General features: G+C 32.3%; 1 protein-coding gene across 2 annotated transcripts; it reads left to right on the top strand.

The window, feature by feature from the left end:
- The first annotated feature begins 10,372 nt into the window (after positions 1–10,372).
- On the top strand, positions 10,373–13,637 carry LOC133682601 (transcription factor bHLH77-like). 2 transcript variants are annotated; one of them, XM_062106012.1, is made up of 8 exons: positions 10,373–11,773; positions 11,857–12,069; positions 12,172–12,237; positions 12,391–12,459; positions 12,544–12,615; positions 12,714–12,941; positions 13,015–13,112; positions 13,211–13,637. In XM_062106012.1, the coding sequence occupies exons 1-8, from the start codon at positions 10,832–10,834 to the stop codon at positions 13,239–13,241; spliced, it is 1,719 nt and encodes a 572-aa protein (XP_061961996.1). In that variant the 5' UTR covers positions 10,373–10,831; the 3' UTR covers positions 13,242–13,637. The 2 variants fall into 2 exon arrangements, with proteins under 2 accessions (XP_061961996.1, XP_061961997.1); XM_062106013.1 differs by having other exon boundaries at positions 10,375–11,773; positions 13,034–13,112.
- Positions 13,638–16,116: the final 2,479 nt, after the last annotated feature.

Below are 16,116 nucleotides of genomic sequence, written 5' to 3'. Positions count from 1 at the left end.
TCCCTCTTTCCCTTTCTTTTTTTAATTGCTGGCAGCTTGTAAAGAGGATTATTTTGGGCAAAGTCTCAATTTGGTCCCTAAGGAATTTCTAGACAATCATTTATGACATTTGTTCTTTTATCTGAAAACAATTCTTATCATACTCCAAAAATTTTGAAATTTTAACCGAGATTAAAATAATATTTTATAAGACTTCATGCAAAATTTCAACTTAATCTGATGACTAGATTGAAAGTTATGTATTATAGCGTAAAATTAGCCGGTTTGTAATTTTTCATCAAAAATTCAGATTTTTATATTTCATACTTGCACAAGTCATATCAATTAATTCACTCAATTCTCGAGACTTTTTCACACACACACACACACACATATATATATATTATTTTTTTATTTTTACCGGGGTTTACAATATTCATTAATTAGAGGGTGAGCCCTCAATCAGCTTAAATATGTCAATTGCTTGGGAGACTAATCAGGGACACTATGTTGTTGAATTCATTAAAATGAATGAGGTATAAATTTGTGATGATGATAGCTGATCCATATAGAGAAGATTTTTCTCACTCGAATGGTAGTGGTTGGAGCTTCTAAAGTGGTCTGAGATATCATGATTATTTGATTGAAGATGCTAACTCGACTAGCCTTCTTTGTCAAAGAAGATAGCAAAATAAGGAAATACGACGTGCCACTCGGTTTCTTCATTAAAAACGAGTGACATGTCGCCTGTTTAAACCCTAAAAATTAGGGTTTAAGAATTCAAATTTTATAAATCTCAAATTGGTTCATGTTATTTTAATTGTAGCACATGCACCCTCGATTGACCCTAGAACTTTTTAATTTTTGCAGTCGCATCCCTGAAAACCTTGATTTATCTTTTTTATTTGAGCACCTTTTTCAAATTGGTCATTGATTTTTATTTTGTTCAATTTAACCCCTATCAACTATCAAACTTTTATTTCTTTTTAAATTGACCCTTGATTTTGATTCATTTCAGTCACTAAACTTGTGCGCCTATTGCACTTTGGTCCTAAGTTTTGAATTTCTTCAATTTGGTTCATAATTGATTCCTAAACTTTGTTTTTCTTGCAATTTCACCCTTGATTTCATCCAATAAAACATGTATAAATTAAACACGGTCCTTTAAAATTTTAATATTCTCAATTAGATCCAAATTAAGCTTCCATACTTAACTTTTCACTAATTAAGTCTTTAATAAAATTAATTTAACTCTTTGAAAGTCTAATCAAGTCATTGCAGTAAATCAATTCCTTTAATTTTGGCTTAAATTAATTTATAAACATAATTAAACTTTTAATTTGACCCATGATTAAATCAAATCAGTTTATTGAAAATCTAATTAAGTCTTCAAACTTAATTTTTATGCAAATTCATCTAGTAGTCATTTGAGTTAACCTTCAATTTGCATTGCCTTTCACATTTAGGTCTTTCAAGAGTGCGATTGAGTTTCTAAAAATATCAAAGATCTAGTTTGGTCCCTTCTTCTCTTATTTATATATGTAGATCTATCTTCAACCCGTTCTTGCCATTCAAGTTGCTTGTTTTATTTTTCAACCTTTTTTATTTTTGTATAAAAGAAAAGGATAATTTTGATAGAACCCAAAATTGGGTTATGACAACTACTACTATGGTTTTAAATGAAAAACCCTAAATTTCATTGTCAATGAGTTCTTTCTTTATTTTGTTAGGGACTCATCAACAATGATCGAGTACAGAAATCAACAGATTCATGATTAAAAAGGAAAAAAACAGTGATGCATGTTTCTGGGGCTATATAATAATCTTGGTTAGTGCAAAAGGGTTGTCAATAGCTTAAGAAGATAGATTAGTCCCAAATTCTTAACTCGTATTTTTCTAAGTTGGTAGGTCGCTCTAGGGCTAGTCTAGGTTGAAACCATATGAGTGGTGGGCTTGAACAGACCTAACCTCGAACCCACCATTAAAAATGGTTTGGGTTCAATACTATACTCATAAGTTACCACTACTATGATTTTAAATTACCACTACTATGATTTTAAATGAAAAACCCTAAACTCTATTGTCAATGAATTCTTTCTTCGTTGTTAAAGGACTAATCAACAATGATCAAGTACAAGAATCCATAGATTCATGATCAGGAAAAAAATTGATGCATTGTTCTAGGGGTATATAAGAATCTTGGTTAGTGTAAAGGGTTGGCAAAAACTTGAGAAAAATAGATTAGTCCCAAATTCTTAACTCGTCTTTACCTAAGTTTATGGGTCCCTCCAAAGCTAGCCTGAGCCGAAACCATATATGTGATAGGTCTGGACAAATCTAATCGTGATCCCACATTAAAAGTGGTTTGAGTTCAGGCTCTCAAAACCATACTCATAAGTTACTACTATTATGGTTTTAAATAAATAAAAACTCCAAATCCCATTATTAATGAGTTCTTTCTTCATTGTTAAGGGACTAATCAATAATGATTGAGTGCATGAATCTACATATTCATGATCAGAAAAGAAAAGAAAAATCCATATTAGTCCCAATTTCATAACTTGTCTCTTTCCAAATTGTTGATTGTTGTGGATTTTGATTTTTTTTTTCTGGAATATATTATACATCTAGAGATAGAAATATAAAAAGAGTTTTGATTTTTTTTTTAATTTAATATTTTTTATAATTTATCTTGAAAATTATAATTTATCTTTATCTTTTTTTAATACATGATAGATATATTTTATCTTTTTCCTTTTTTAATTTCAATTTTCAATGAAAAACCCTAAATTGGGTTATGACAACTAGTACTATGGTTTTAAATGAAAAACCCTAAATTCCATTGTCAATGAGTTCTTTCTTTATTTTGTTAGGGACTCATCAACAATGATCGAGTACAGAAATCAACAGATTCATGATTAAAAAGGAAAAAAACAATGATGCATGTTTCTGGGGGTATATAATAATCTTGGTTAGTGCAAAAGGGTTGTCAATAGCTTAAGAAGATAGATTAGTCCCAAATTCTTAACTCGTTTTTTTCTAAGTTGGTAGGTCGCTCTAGGGCTAGTTTAGGTTGAAACCATATGAGTGGTGGGCTTGAACAGACCTAACCTCGAACCCACCATTAAAAATGGTTTGGGTTCAATACTATACTCATAAGTTACCACTACTATGATTTTAAATGAAAAACCCTAAACTCTATTGTCAATGAGTTCTTTCTTCGTTGTTAAAAGACTAATCAACAATGATCAAGTACAAGAATCCATAGATTCATGATCAGGAAAAAAAAATTGATGCATTGTTCTAGGGGTATATAAGAATCTTGGTTAGTGTAAAGGGTTGACAAAAACTTGAGAAAAATAGATTAGTCCCAAATTCTTAACTCGTCTTTACCTAAGTTTATGGGTCCCTCCAAAGCTAGCCTGAGCCAAAACCATATATGTGATAGGTCTGGATAAACCTAATCGTGATTCCATATTAAAAGTGGTTTGAGTTCAGGCTCTCAAAACCATACTCATAAGTTACTACTATTATGGTTTTAAATAAATAAAAACCCCAAATCCCATTATTAATGAGTTCTTTCTTCATTGTTAAGGGACTAATCAATAATGATTGAGTACATGAATCTACATATTCATGATCATAAAAGAAAAGAAAAATCCATACATAGTTCCAAAGATACATAAGAATCTTGGTTAATGCAAAAGGTAATTAATAACTAGAGACAATATATTAGTCCCAATTTCATAACTTGTCTCTTTCCAAATTGTTGATTGTTGTGGATTTTGATTTTTTTTTTTTTTGGAATATGTTATACATCTAGAGATAGAAATATAAAAAGAGTTTTGATTTTTTTTAATTTAATATTTTGTATAATTTATCTTGAAAATTATCATTTATCTTTATCTTTTTTTAATACATGATAGATATATTTTATCTTTTTCCTTTTTTATTTTCAATTTTCAATTTTTTTTACCATTTGTCAACTTTATATAGCGTGGCAATCCATCTTTCACTTGAAAATTGACCGAAATACTATATATTGGATGGATAACATTAAAGAAATATTCAGAGTAAAAACATTGAATAGATAATTATTTTTTTTAAGAAATCACATTAAAAATATCAAAAATAAAGATACGCAATATGGCATGAATCCAATAAACCAATAAAGTAGATCAACTTGGCCTTGGGAAAAGAAGCAAACCCTAAAAAAAGCATTGTTTAAATATCTCAATACGAGAGGAAGAAATACTGAATAAAATAAAAATGACTCAGCCCAATCATTAACCGTCCTGCCATGGATGATTTCTCTCAAGCTTTGATTGGAAGAGACTTAATTAATTAATTAAAACTAGAAACCAATAATTAATCAAATTCAAAACGCGTCCAGGGAAATGATAAATAACAACTGCAGAGTGTCAGATATTTTAATTTTTTCGGACATTAAAAAGAATTCATCTCGAAATCTGGACCCATTGACCAGTTGAGAAGCAACAGCTGGCACCGAGGAGCACAAAAGTTCTGGTCAAGATGCATACGAATGTGTGCACTCAATGATTGAAGGTCACGTTAGTGGTAGCTCGGGTGGGTTCGTGTTTATTCAGCCTCCTTTGCCGCCATTGAAGTCATCAGAGGCATCTTTGGTGTGATTCAAAGAAATTGCAACTTGCCGTGATTCTATGGATTATAGTAGCAGTAAATGAATTATTAGCACTTGAAAAGAAAGATATTTTCTGATGGAATGTTGTATTGTAGCGACCAATCCCTTATAATTAATATTTTTTTATTTTTTTTGTATTTTCTACTTACAGAGCACGTATCCTTGCTTTTTTTTTTTTTTTTTATCAATCTTTAATTCTTCTTTCCCCCGAATGCTGGTATAGACCGAAGTTCTATATTATGGCTTTAGGGCTCTGCAATATTAATATTTGATTGATCACAATTTTGTATATTTTATAATAACTATAGAAGTTTTCAGGAGAATTAATGATTTTCCACATAATTTTATTAAATTTTGGAATCAATGTCATTAGATTCTATCGTCTTATTTTTCAAGGTTTTTATTTATAATCAAAATAAAGTTGTAGGCTAGGAATGACTTTTAAATTTTATTTTATAACATGTATTGGTTTTTCAATTTCTTTTTTTGATCGGAAACAAAAATTACCCAACATTCAGCAAGGTTAAAGGCTAATAAGACGATAAGAAAGACTAAGCCAAGGGAGCTCATAATAGTTTATGCTTGAGAGGCCATGTGTTTTAGGTGAACTCCACTAAAAAAGAGTTTCGTCTAGCTCATGATGAGATGACCTTCTTGAAGTATGGGATGATTAAGATAAAAGCATCCTAAAAAGAACTCTTGTGCAAGGATGAAGGATTCGAGGAACTCTCATGAAGAGTTTTAAAAGATGTTTGGAGGGTTTGCATTGCTGACTAAGATAGTCGGGGGAGGGGGGGTCTCTTTGCCTTATCTAACCTGTATTTTTTTAACCTAGCAAGAGGAATTCAGATGGATTTCATTATTGTTTTCCATTCAGTTCTTGTGCCTGACTTCGCTAACATCTTCCCTGTCAGGGATGCAACCAAACACAAAGTCTACCTTACTGAGGAGTATGGCCTCAATGTTTAGGTCTTAGCCCCTCTATCCCTGTTGGCTTGTTACACAACCTCGGTCTTAATTATAGGTTTTTTCATTATGTAATGAATATTTCTTTGTATAGAATTAAATCCTTTTGATAAAATTAAAACTTCTCAAGGTAGTCTCTATCATTATATTTTTAGGTAGTCTAGATGGGTTTAACTCTCATATTTAGAAAAAAAATTTATGCCAAGTCCAATACCTAGCTACATGTAGCTTACAAGCTAGACTCATGTAGAATAGATGGGTTTAATGTCTATACTTAGCAAAATTTTCATATAAACTTGTTGAAATCTAGAGATCTTTCATACACAGTTTGAATGGATCTAATGCCTACAAATTGATGGTGATGATGATGAGAGATGCTAGAAAAATTTTCTTGGAATGTTCTTTGATAGTCTGATCGAATCCAACTCTTATATTTATAAAAATAAGTTTAAAATAATTTATTTAATAATATAGGGTGGTCATATGAATATAAAAAATAATGTCATAGTGAAAAATATTTATAAGTTACCATATAATTAGCATTCATAGTTAACATAGAGACTTGATAAGAGTTAATTATTGGATCGATTGAATAAATTTAATTAAAAAACACAAATAGTAATTGAATAAATTAAAAATATATATATATATATATATATATAAAAGGGTAAAAATGAATAGTTAACACAAATACAAGGATAAATCTAAGAGTTTTGTCAATTCAAATAATAAGTATTAATTGATAAAAGAATTTCTTAAACGAATTATAATGCGAAAGATGATGCAGTCGAGTCTTCAAACTCCATGCAAAAATTAATATCAACGCCATGCTGAACTTAATTATCCAAGAGATATTCCAATGGGCCAAAACCATCCGCTCATGATGATCTTTTTAATTTAGATAGCCTCGTCCTTCCAAGGTTTTTGAGTTGGCATGATATATACCGGAGGCAGCTAGCCTATCAGGGAGGGATTAGGCTGCGACTAGTAAAAAAAAAAAAAGGCTTTCTACAAAGGAAAACGGTGGGGCGGTTGCGGTGGCGGTGGCGGTGGACTAAAGCAGTGAAGGTTGGCGATTATTTGATCAAACCCCTTGCATGCCTGAATTTCTTTGAACCACTGCACGTTCAAGAACAGTGCTTTCTCTGTCGACATCAATTCCCTCTGGTCATCTTTTATATTTATTCAGTCGATGGCAAAGACGTGAACCACGTAATAATCTGAAGAAACACACACACACAGCCTTCATTGACCACATTCATGGAATTTAGATATCGTTTATTATATTATTTGCAACATTCATATATATTGTTATAATTAATTAATAGCAAAACAATTTAGTTTCTTCTTCTTCTTCTTCACATAAATAGCCGATAGATATAGTTTGATCCTTAAAAAGCGTACTTATTTGGAGGACCAGCCACAAACCTTAAACAAAAGTAGTCTTATTTTTTAAAAAGATGTAATGATATCTAAATAAAAACAAAAAAAACCAATAAATATATAAGCTAGCTAGTTACAATATAATGTTCATGCGCAATATTGACGAAGCTGGCCACTTCACTTCATTAGCAAAGAGGATCTTTTTTTGATTCCATATCTATATGCTGTAAATTTTTTTGTTTCATTTAAAATTTTCTATCATTTATTTTCTATTATATTGAATTTAATGATAAAAAAAAACCATTCTCCTTTTTTATTTTTCAAACTCATATTTATTAGAACAGAGTTTAGTGGGTGGGCTAGGAACGGACTCGGCTTCTCCTTAAGCCGCCTTCTTGAACTTAAACACAGTGCAAAAAGAAAGAAAGAATACAAACAATGAAGGAGGTGATCTTTGCATCCGGGACCACGGACCTTTCTTTTCTTTTCTTTTCTTTTCTTTTTCTTTTTTTTCTTTGCCCCGACGTTGGCATAATACAACGTCGTCAGCAAGTTATTGTCCATAGTCAACAAATTAATCACGTATTATTTGTCACATTTCGCGCTAACATAATAAATTATTAAACTGCAGAGATAAATCTTGAAAAATGATGCATCAATGTATTTTGAAATTTTAATTTTTAATTTTTTTTTAGTTTAAAAGTTTAAACACATGGTTATGATCCAATGATAGGTGAGTCGGGCTTATGTCCATACCTAACATATCTAGGTTTAGTAGAATCTGAGACCTGGGTAACATCAGTCTAGCATGCTTTCATACTTAGGCAGCGTTTGGAAACACAGGTTGGTCTGTATTTCTAAAAAATTCAAAAAAAATTTTAATTTTTTTTATGTTTTAGATTGTTTGGATGCGCTAATCTTAATAATGATTTTTAAAAAATAAAAAAATATAATTTTGATGCATTTCTGCATGAAAAACACTTTGAAAAGCAATTGCAACCACACTCCCAAACAGGCTTACATAAGTCTGACGAGCTGTTAGATTCAATGTTCTTTGGTTCAATTATGCATTGAATCCAAGCACACACGGGTCTACCGAACTGTTAGACTCACTTTGAAAAGCAATCGCAACCACACTCCCAAACAGGCTTACATAAGTCTGACGAGCTGTTAGATTCAATGTTCTTTGGTTCAATTATGCATTGAATCCAAGCACACACGGGTCTACTGAACTGTTAGACTCATCATCTTTAGGTTCAGTTATGTGTCGAGCCCAAACAAAAATGAGTCCGATAAGCTTCCAAACCTTGCGTCCTTTAGATCATTTACACGTTGAGCCCAAGCAAACATGAGTTCAACGAGCTACAAAACCCAACATCCTTGGGTTCAGCTACGCGTTGAGCCTAAACAGACATAAATCTGACGAGCTTCCAGATCCAACATCCTCGAGTACAACAATGTGCTGAGTTCATGCGAAGATGAGTCTGCGAAACTTCCAAACCCACTGCTTGTGGGCTTGACATCACACTAAACCCAAGTGGATATAGATATGACAATCATTATAAGTACTATGTTGAGCCATAAGATTTCGTTTGTTTATTCTTATTACTTTTAACATAAAATATTAATGTCAAATGTATTCATCTTTTTACACCATTGAGTGTATAAAAATCTTCTAAAGATCTATTATATTTTCATCGTCATTAATATTGTGCAAGGGATACTCGTCCCTCGTTTATAATGTTGTATAAGGGGTATTTATCCTTATTAATACTATAAAAAGGAAATAAATCTTCATCTCTTCCACTTCAGTAAAATAACAAGGTTCAGGGGCTATAAATACCTTCAGAATCACCAAGGTAAAGGGTTCCTGATTTCTATTATCTAAAATATCTATACTTTTAAATCCCGGAGCATTTATCATACCAAAACAAAAATAAATACTCTTATTCTTAGAATTTAAAGCTCATTTTCTTATTTATTGCAATCTCTCTCTTAAAAGTTACTGACTTTATCATTTAAAGATCTTCAAACTCCATCAAAATGGACTGTTTTGCAGGTGTTAAGCCTTAAGCTCTGAAGAATTAAATATTGACGTGAACATATGATTAATCATCTTCCAAACATCAAAAAACTTCATTATTGAGCCTATTGAATTTTGAAATATCATATATATATATATATATATATATATATAATAAGTTGGTTCATACTCAACATTATTTTATTCATTACAAGTTATACTCAGTATAGAAGGATTATGTATATATAACTATTTGCAGATTTTAAAATCCTGACATTTTATTTATAAACTAATATGAGAACATTGGCTTAATGATTGAAAAAAACATGTTCCATCAAGTTATTATCAGGGTTAAAAAACAATTATAAAAAGTAAAATTCTCATGAATTTACTAGTCTCTACAAGAGTAATGTGTCCTTAATCTAATCGAACAAACAAGTTTAATATTAATAGACAAAAATCGATCCACATATACTTATGGTCGGGAAATTAAAAAACTTTTAGCAGGATCAAACTAAATTATTAGCACAAAAGAGGTGTTTGGCACCCTTTAGAGAGAGGGAGGGGGGGGGGGGGGGGACATCCATGTCATAAAAAAGAAAACCCTAAAAAAGAGAACAATAATTAAAACTATTCTAGATCTGAAGACTCCCATCTTTTCATATTAGATCCAAACAACTCCTAACAACCACACACAGAGGCAGAGAGCAGAAATAATAAAGGTATCACCTAAAGCAATCAATCATAATTAATTAACAAACTATAGAGCATAGATTAGAAAAATCTCTTCCATCCTTTTCCCTCTGCATTAATCATTGGCGATTAGCACCATATGACAGCAAAACACTGCAAATGCTCTGTGCCAACAGAAAGCCACAACCACCTTCCTCTGCACACGAAGAAACAGCACAGAAATTTGGCGTCGAGGCTTTTTATCACTCTCCCTCCATCAACTAAACAATAAGTAGAAAATAGTTTTTTTAAAATATATATATATATTTTAATTTACCACTAAAAACCTCTTTCTGAGTGGAGTCTCGTTCAGACAAAAACATTGAAAATTCAATAAAGAGATGGCAGGCACTCTCTGGTTTGACGTTTAAGGCCCGGCATCCCCACTTCCCCCGTCTTTAACGGAGTTCTAACCAGAGATTATTATGACAGTAATATAAGAACAGTGATTATAGATACGCTAATGCTTGGAGAGGCACATTCTGATAATGATGTCAAAGCAATACATGTCAGACTGTAGCTTTTTTATAGTTTTATGACAACAGACCCTATCATGTTTTTATGTTTTACTAGGGCTACATTAACCTTGAAATCATAATGCTATAAATAATTATGGAAAAAAAAAGGTCAAACAGACATTTTCTTTCTTTATCTTTCTTGCTTCCTCTCCACTTTCCTCCGCACTCTCCTCCTCCTTTTCTTTTTCTCTGCTTTTTTTGAGCTCATACACACAACACTCTTTCTCGTTGTCTTTTTTTCTTCTTCTTTTAGTTTCTTTTTTCTATTCCTGAATTGAGTGTCCTTCAAGAACTCTTCTTATCATCATTACATGTCCTTTTAACTCCACCCTCCTTTCACCTTTGCTTCCTTACATGTCCTAAAGCAAAGCAACGCACCTCCCTCAAGATAGATTTTTATTTTTTGCCAGGCAAATTAATTTCCACTCCACTATAAGTCTTCTTTCTTGATTCTTAGTTTTGACTCCAATTCTTCATCTGGGTCATCTAAACTTTTCTTAGATTCACTTCAATTTTACCTCTCTTGTTATCAAGATAATTGTTTGTTACTTTCTTTCCTTTCATCTCATGGAAAGAGATAAGTTGTTTGTGAGCGAGGGAGCCAACACAGCAGCAACCATTTGGAATTCTTGCAGTTTTGGAATGGAAATGCAAGCCAATGAGCTGAGTTGCGGTCCAGAGAAACTGGCCAATTGCTTTCTCAATCCCAATTGGGACAACTCATTGGATCAGAGCGATCCCTTTGAGTCTGCTTTGAGCTCCATTGTCTCATCACCTGTTGCATCAGGTGCCAACGCAAACGCCAACGCCATTCCTAATGCTGGCGTTGGTGGTGACAGTTTTATGATTAGAGAACTTATTGGAAGACTAGGAAACATTTGCAATTCTGGAGACATTTTACCACAATCTTTTGTTAACAATAATAACAATAGCACTAACACTTCTTGCTATAGTACCCCAATGAATTCCCCTCCAAAGCCGAATCTTTCGATGATGGATTCACAAATGAGAGGAAATCTGCCAATTCCTGGAAACAGCGTAGTAAAGCATCCGGGTTTAGCACCATTTCCAGCTGATTTTGTAGAGAGGGCTGCACGATATTCTTGCTTTGGTAGCAACAATCCTGGAGGCATCAATAAACAATTCGGATTGAATGAATCCGAATTGATTAATAGGCTGATGCCACGAGTAGAACCTGGTAAGCTCTCGAGAGTTTCGAGTAACAATTCAATGAAGGTCACTGTATCGCAAGCAAATGTTCAAGAAAGCAACAAGAGCTCACCCCAGTATGGGAGTTTGAATTCTGAAAAGAAATTCAGTAGGCAGTCAAGGCCTACAACATCAGAGAATGGAGATTCCAGGGAAGAATCTTCAGTGTCTGAGCAGGTCCCAGGTGGGAAATTGAGCATGAAATCCCAGAATGACGCCAATTCCAGGAAAAGAAAATCAATTCCCAGAGGAAAAGCCAAAGAAACTCCCTCTTCATCTCCATCTGCTTCTGATGTCAAGGTAGTGTACGCGATTCTGTTTCTTTCTATGGAAACGTCTGTTGAGATTTTCTTTGGAAAACGAATGAGTTAGCTTCATTTCAGGTTGCAGCAGAGAATGATGAATCGAAGGCAAAAAGAAGCAAATCGGATGAAACTAATGGCAGTGACAAGGATACATTAAAGGACAAGGAAGAAGAAAATGGAAATCAGAAACAGAACAAAAATAATTCAAAGCCGCCAGAGCCACCAAAGGATTATATCCATGTCAGAGCCAGAAGGGGTCAGGCTACAGATAGCCACAGTCTTGCTGAAAGAGTACGGATTGATTAAACTTTGTTCTGTTATCTATTTGTGGGCACTGTGATAGATTTGTATTGACATTTCCTTTTATTTTTTTTGCTGTTCTTGAATGGCCAGGTTAGAAGAGAGAAAATCAGTGAAAGAATGAAGTTCCTCCAGGATCTTGTTCCCGGATGCAATAAGGTGTTTATATTATGCTAAAAATGACTGTTTTATTTCTTTTTAAAAAGAAGAAGAAGAAAACTTCAACAAAACAGTATACTTGTGTAAAGAAATTGTAGAGATTAGATGGAGTGAAATTTTCTAAATTTTGGCTTGAATGTTGTTGATTTGCAGGTTACTGGGAAAGCAGTGATGCTTGACGAGATTATAAACTATGTACAGTCATTGCAGCGCCAGGTTGAGGTAATATTCAGATTTGCAGAGGTCCCTCCTTAATTTTTTTAATGTGAGATTGATTAATTTCTGATTGGATTCTGTCATTTGCAGTTTCTGTCAATGAAGTTGTCATCTGTGAATCCGAGGATGGAGTTCAACATGGAAACTTTGTTGTCCAAGGATGTAAGTTGATCTTTTAACTTGTTTTACTGTTCTGTCTCTGTAACAGCTGGTCTGAATTTTTCATGTCTAATGATCGCTGCAATCAATGTATATTGCAGATTTTCCAATCCCGTGGATCTATGCCACATAGTCTTTATCCATTAGATGCCTCCACGCCGGTATTCCCTTATGGTTACCAATCCCAGCAAGGGTTAGCCCTGCAAAATGGCATGCCAAGCAATGCCGAAACCCAGCTCTCTATGAACCCATTAAATGCTGCGTTGCGGCGAAACCCGAGCATGCATTTGCCACACCTTGATGGTTTTGGTGATCCTGCTGCTCTTCAGGTAATTGAAAAGGAAACATGCCATCAATCCCAATACATTTTGGATGGCTTCCTCTTGCATATTCTCATCATAGCTAGAATTTTATTCTTCAGGCCTCAGCCATGTGGGAAGACGACCTTCAAAGTGTTGTGCAGATGGGATATGGTCAGAATCATCAGGAGAGCTTTCAAGGTAAGCAGAATTCCAGAAAGAAGTTTGGTTAATTCACAGGTTTTAAAGTTTGGCAGCTTCATCGTTCAAGATTTAAATCCATAAATTGTTTGATGCAGGCTCAGTGCCCTCAACTCACATGAAAATTGAGCTATAATTAACCAATAAACAGTCTCTGATCCCACTGAGGCTCCCCCCAAGAGAGAGAGAGAGGCCTGCCTCAGCATGTACAGCCAGGTTCCAGAATTCGCATCACTCTTTAGCATGGAGAAAGACACAATTTTTTTGTTTCAAGTGATTTAAGCAACTGATTCTTTGGATAATTCTTATATAGAACTCCTTACATTGTAAAATCTAGAACTAATTGCAGTGCTATCCAACTATTCTACAATATATAGCCTACAGTCACATTTAAGGAAGAAGTGTGCTGGAGAGTTGAGAGAAGTTTTTTTGTAATCTTTTTTTTTTCCCCTCCAACTTTATTGTGTATTTGTATTGCCTTACCATTGAGAAATATTATCAGATATTCATTGAGTTTACACAAAACTCCATTGTATTTCTTATTTATTTTTAATTCTGCTTTAGTTTTATTATTCTCTACAGATTGCAGATTACTGCCTCTGACTTGCTGAAGTTTAACAAAGCAACGAACCATTAATTTCCAATATTTGAAGAGTTAATCATCTATATAACTTGGTCTTGTGGTTTCGAAAACACTTGTTCAATTCCTGTATTTTTAAACTTGATAATAAATTAGTTATTTCAAGGATGTTTAAAATTAGAATTACATTTCAAGGATGTTTCATGAAAATTTAAAAAATAATTGTTTAAAATTATTTTTTATATATATTTTTACATCATTTTAATTTGCTATTGTGATTTTTAAAAATAAAAAAAATTATTTTAATATATTTTTAAATAAAAAATATTTTCAAAAACAATACTCTCAAATAAATTATTAAATCAATCTCACTTTCCTTTTCGATTTATTTCGTTTTTTCTTTTTCAAAAAATAGAAAAAAGAAAATAAGAGAGGTGGGTGAGATGGGAAAGTTCTACGAGTAAAGAAGTATATTTTCGAACAGAAACTACTAGCTATATAATTATTTGCAATAATACTACAGGGATTGATTAATCCGTTTTATTAAACTGAAGGGACTCGCAGTAGCAGGATAAACCAGGGTTGTAAGAACATTTTCCTGAACTTTCTGAGGAACCAAACAAGAGCGCAAAAGAGTTCAGTGATGAAGACACTAGCTAGCTGGAGAGAAATCGAGAAGGGGTGGGGTCCAGGTATTGGAAAGGGAGAGATGTGAAGGAAAATCGCGTGACTTGAGGGGAAATAGATTCTTAATTGTGACCAGCTGTTAGTGGGGACAAATGGCTTCTTGAGTCCATTTGATGGTTAAGAGAGATTTCTTGTTTCTTTAGCTGGAATCCAATGTCATTTTGGAATTCACTGTGCTCCAAATTGACCGAAACCTTTAGTTTTTTTACAGTCTGTCTCTTTTTCTCTTGAAAAATTACCACTAATTAATGGGGGGTGTCAGTTTCATTCCTCTTGGCAGTTTATTTTTTTAATTGACCAATACATTTTGGTTTTGGAGTATATTGATATGCTCTTTCTGAACAATATATATATAATTTCAATTAAAATAAAAAATTTAACATTCAAATTTCAAATACAACATCAAGTGCTTAAATATAATTTTAAAATTTAAACAGTAACCACTACTAGATTGTTGGTTTGCATTGTATTATGGGTCGGATCAATTTTATTTAACGTAAAAAAAATCCATGCATAACTAATTTTTTTCTAGTAGAAAAAAATCGTATGGGAGTTGACCCGATTGACTTGTCAGGTCTGAAGATAATTTGGATGACTAATAAAAATATAGTTTGATTTAAAAAGATTTAAGACAATATCTTTTTTTTTTTAAATATTGAGATAATAATGTATTTGATCAACCTGAGTTAACCTTTCAAGTATGTTATCTAGAGCATGACACCATGATAACCCCAATTAAAAAATAAAATAAATTATGAAGCTCAATTCTCAATAAATTCATTGTTGAATAATAAAATTGAGAAAAAAATCAATCTAAAAAAAACACAATAAAACGACTTAAGTCTACTTGAGTTAACTCGTAAAGCTGTGACTCGGGTTACGAGATTAAGATGATTTTATATAAAATAAATTGAAACAAATAACAAAACTTGATTCATAATCAACCAAATATTAAATGAAAAAACTAAAAAAAAAACAATTAAAAAACAAAACAAAACTTGAGTTAAATGGGTTAACTTATAAAGCCCATGATATAGGTCATAAGAATGAGATAACCATAAAGAAAGCAAATTACAACAAATTAAAAAATTCAATCTCCAACAAACAAGTGTTGAGAGATGAAATTATAAGGGAAAACATAGATTAAAAAAAAAAGCAAAAAAAAAAAATTACTATTCAAGAAACAAACGGAATGGAATTGAAACATTTTGATTGGAATTTCACTGAGAAATCTGGAATGGACCAAATTTAGAGCGAGATGAAATTTGTTCCGAGTTGTTTTATTTTTTGAAATAGTATAAAACTAGATAGAATGGAAAAACATTGACACCCTTAGTTATAATAATATTATTAGTAATAGCATTAACAAGAAAAAATCTACTAAGTTCAATACTTGCCAAGGAGTTTCTAAGTGTGTGTCTGATATTGTAATAACTTTTAAGGTTAAGATTTTAAAAAAACTATAAATGATAAGATTTTCTCAAACCTTATTTTAGGTTTGAAAAAAGTTATAAATTATATATTTTCTCCAACCCTAGTTTTTGTCACAATTTGAGATGAAGGACATATTTAAATAATAAAAACCTAACAACTTTTAAAATTATGATCAATCCAAAAGCATCTCTATCTTCATAGCACAACAATATTAAATCAAGCATAAATATATATTTGATATTGTGATAGATTTTGCGGTTATAATTTAAAAAGTAGGCAAATTATATCAACTTTGTAACCAAT

This window comes from Populus nigra, chromosome 2 (genome assembly GCF_951802175.1).
Source record: "Populus nigra chromosome 2, ddPopNigr1.1, whole genome shotgun sequence".
NCBI classification, from domain to species: Eukaryota; Viridiplantae; Streptophyta; class Magnoliopsida; order Malpighiales; family Salicaceae; genus Populus; species Populus nigra.
The sequence above is the reverse complement of the archived record's forward strand: the minus strand, read 5'-3'. Positions and strand labels throughout refer to the sequence as shown.

Coding starts and splice junctions, on each gene's coding strand:
- LOC133682601 (XM_062106012.1), top strand. CDS start 10,832: ATGGAAAGAGATAAGTTGTTTGTGAGCGAGGGAGCCAACACAGCAGCA. Junction 12,070..12,171: donor GCCACAGTCTTGCTGAAAGA/GTACGGATTGAT, acceptor TTGAATGGCCAG/GTTAGAAGAGAGAAAATCAG. Junction 12,616..12,713: donor AAACTTTGTTGTCCAAGGAT/GTAAGTTGATCT, acceptor TGTATATTGCAG/ATTTTCCAATCCCGTGGATC.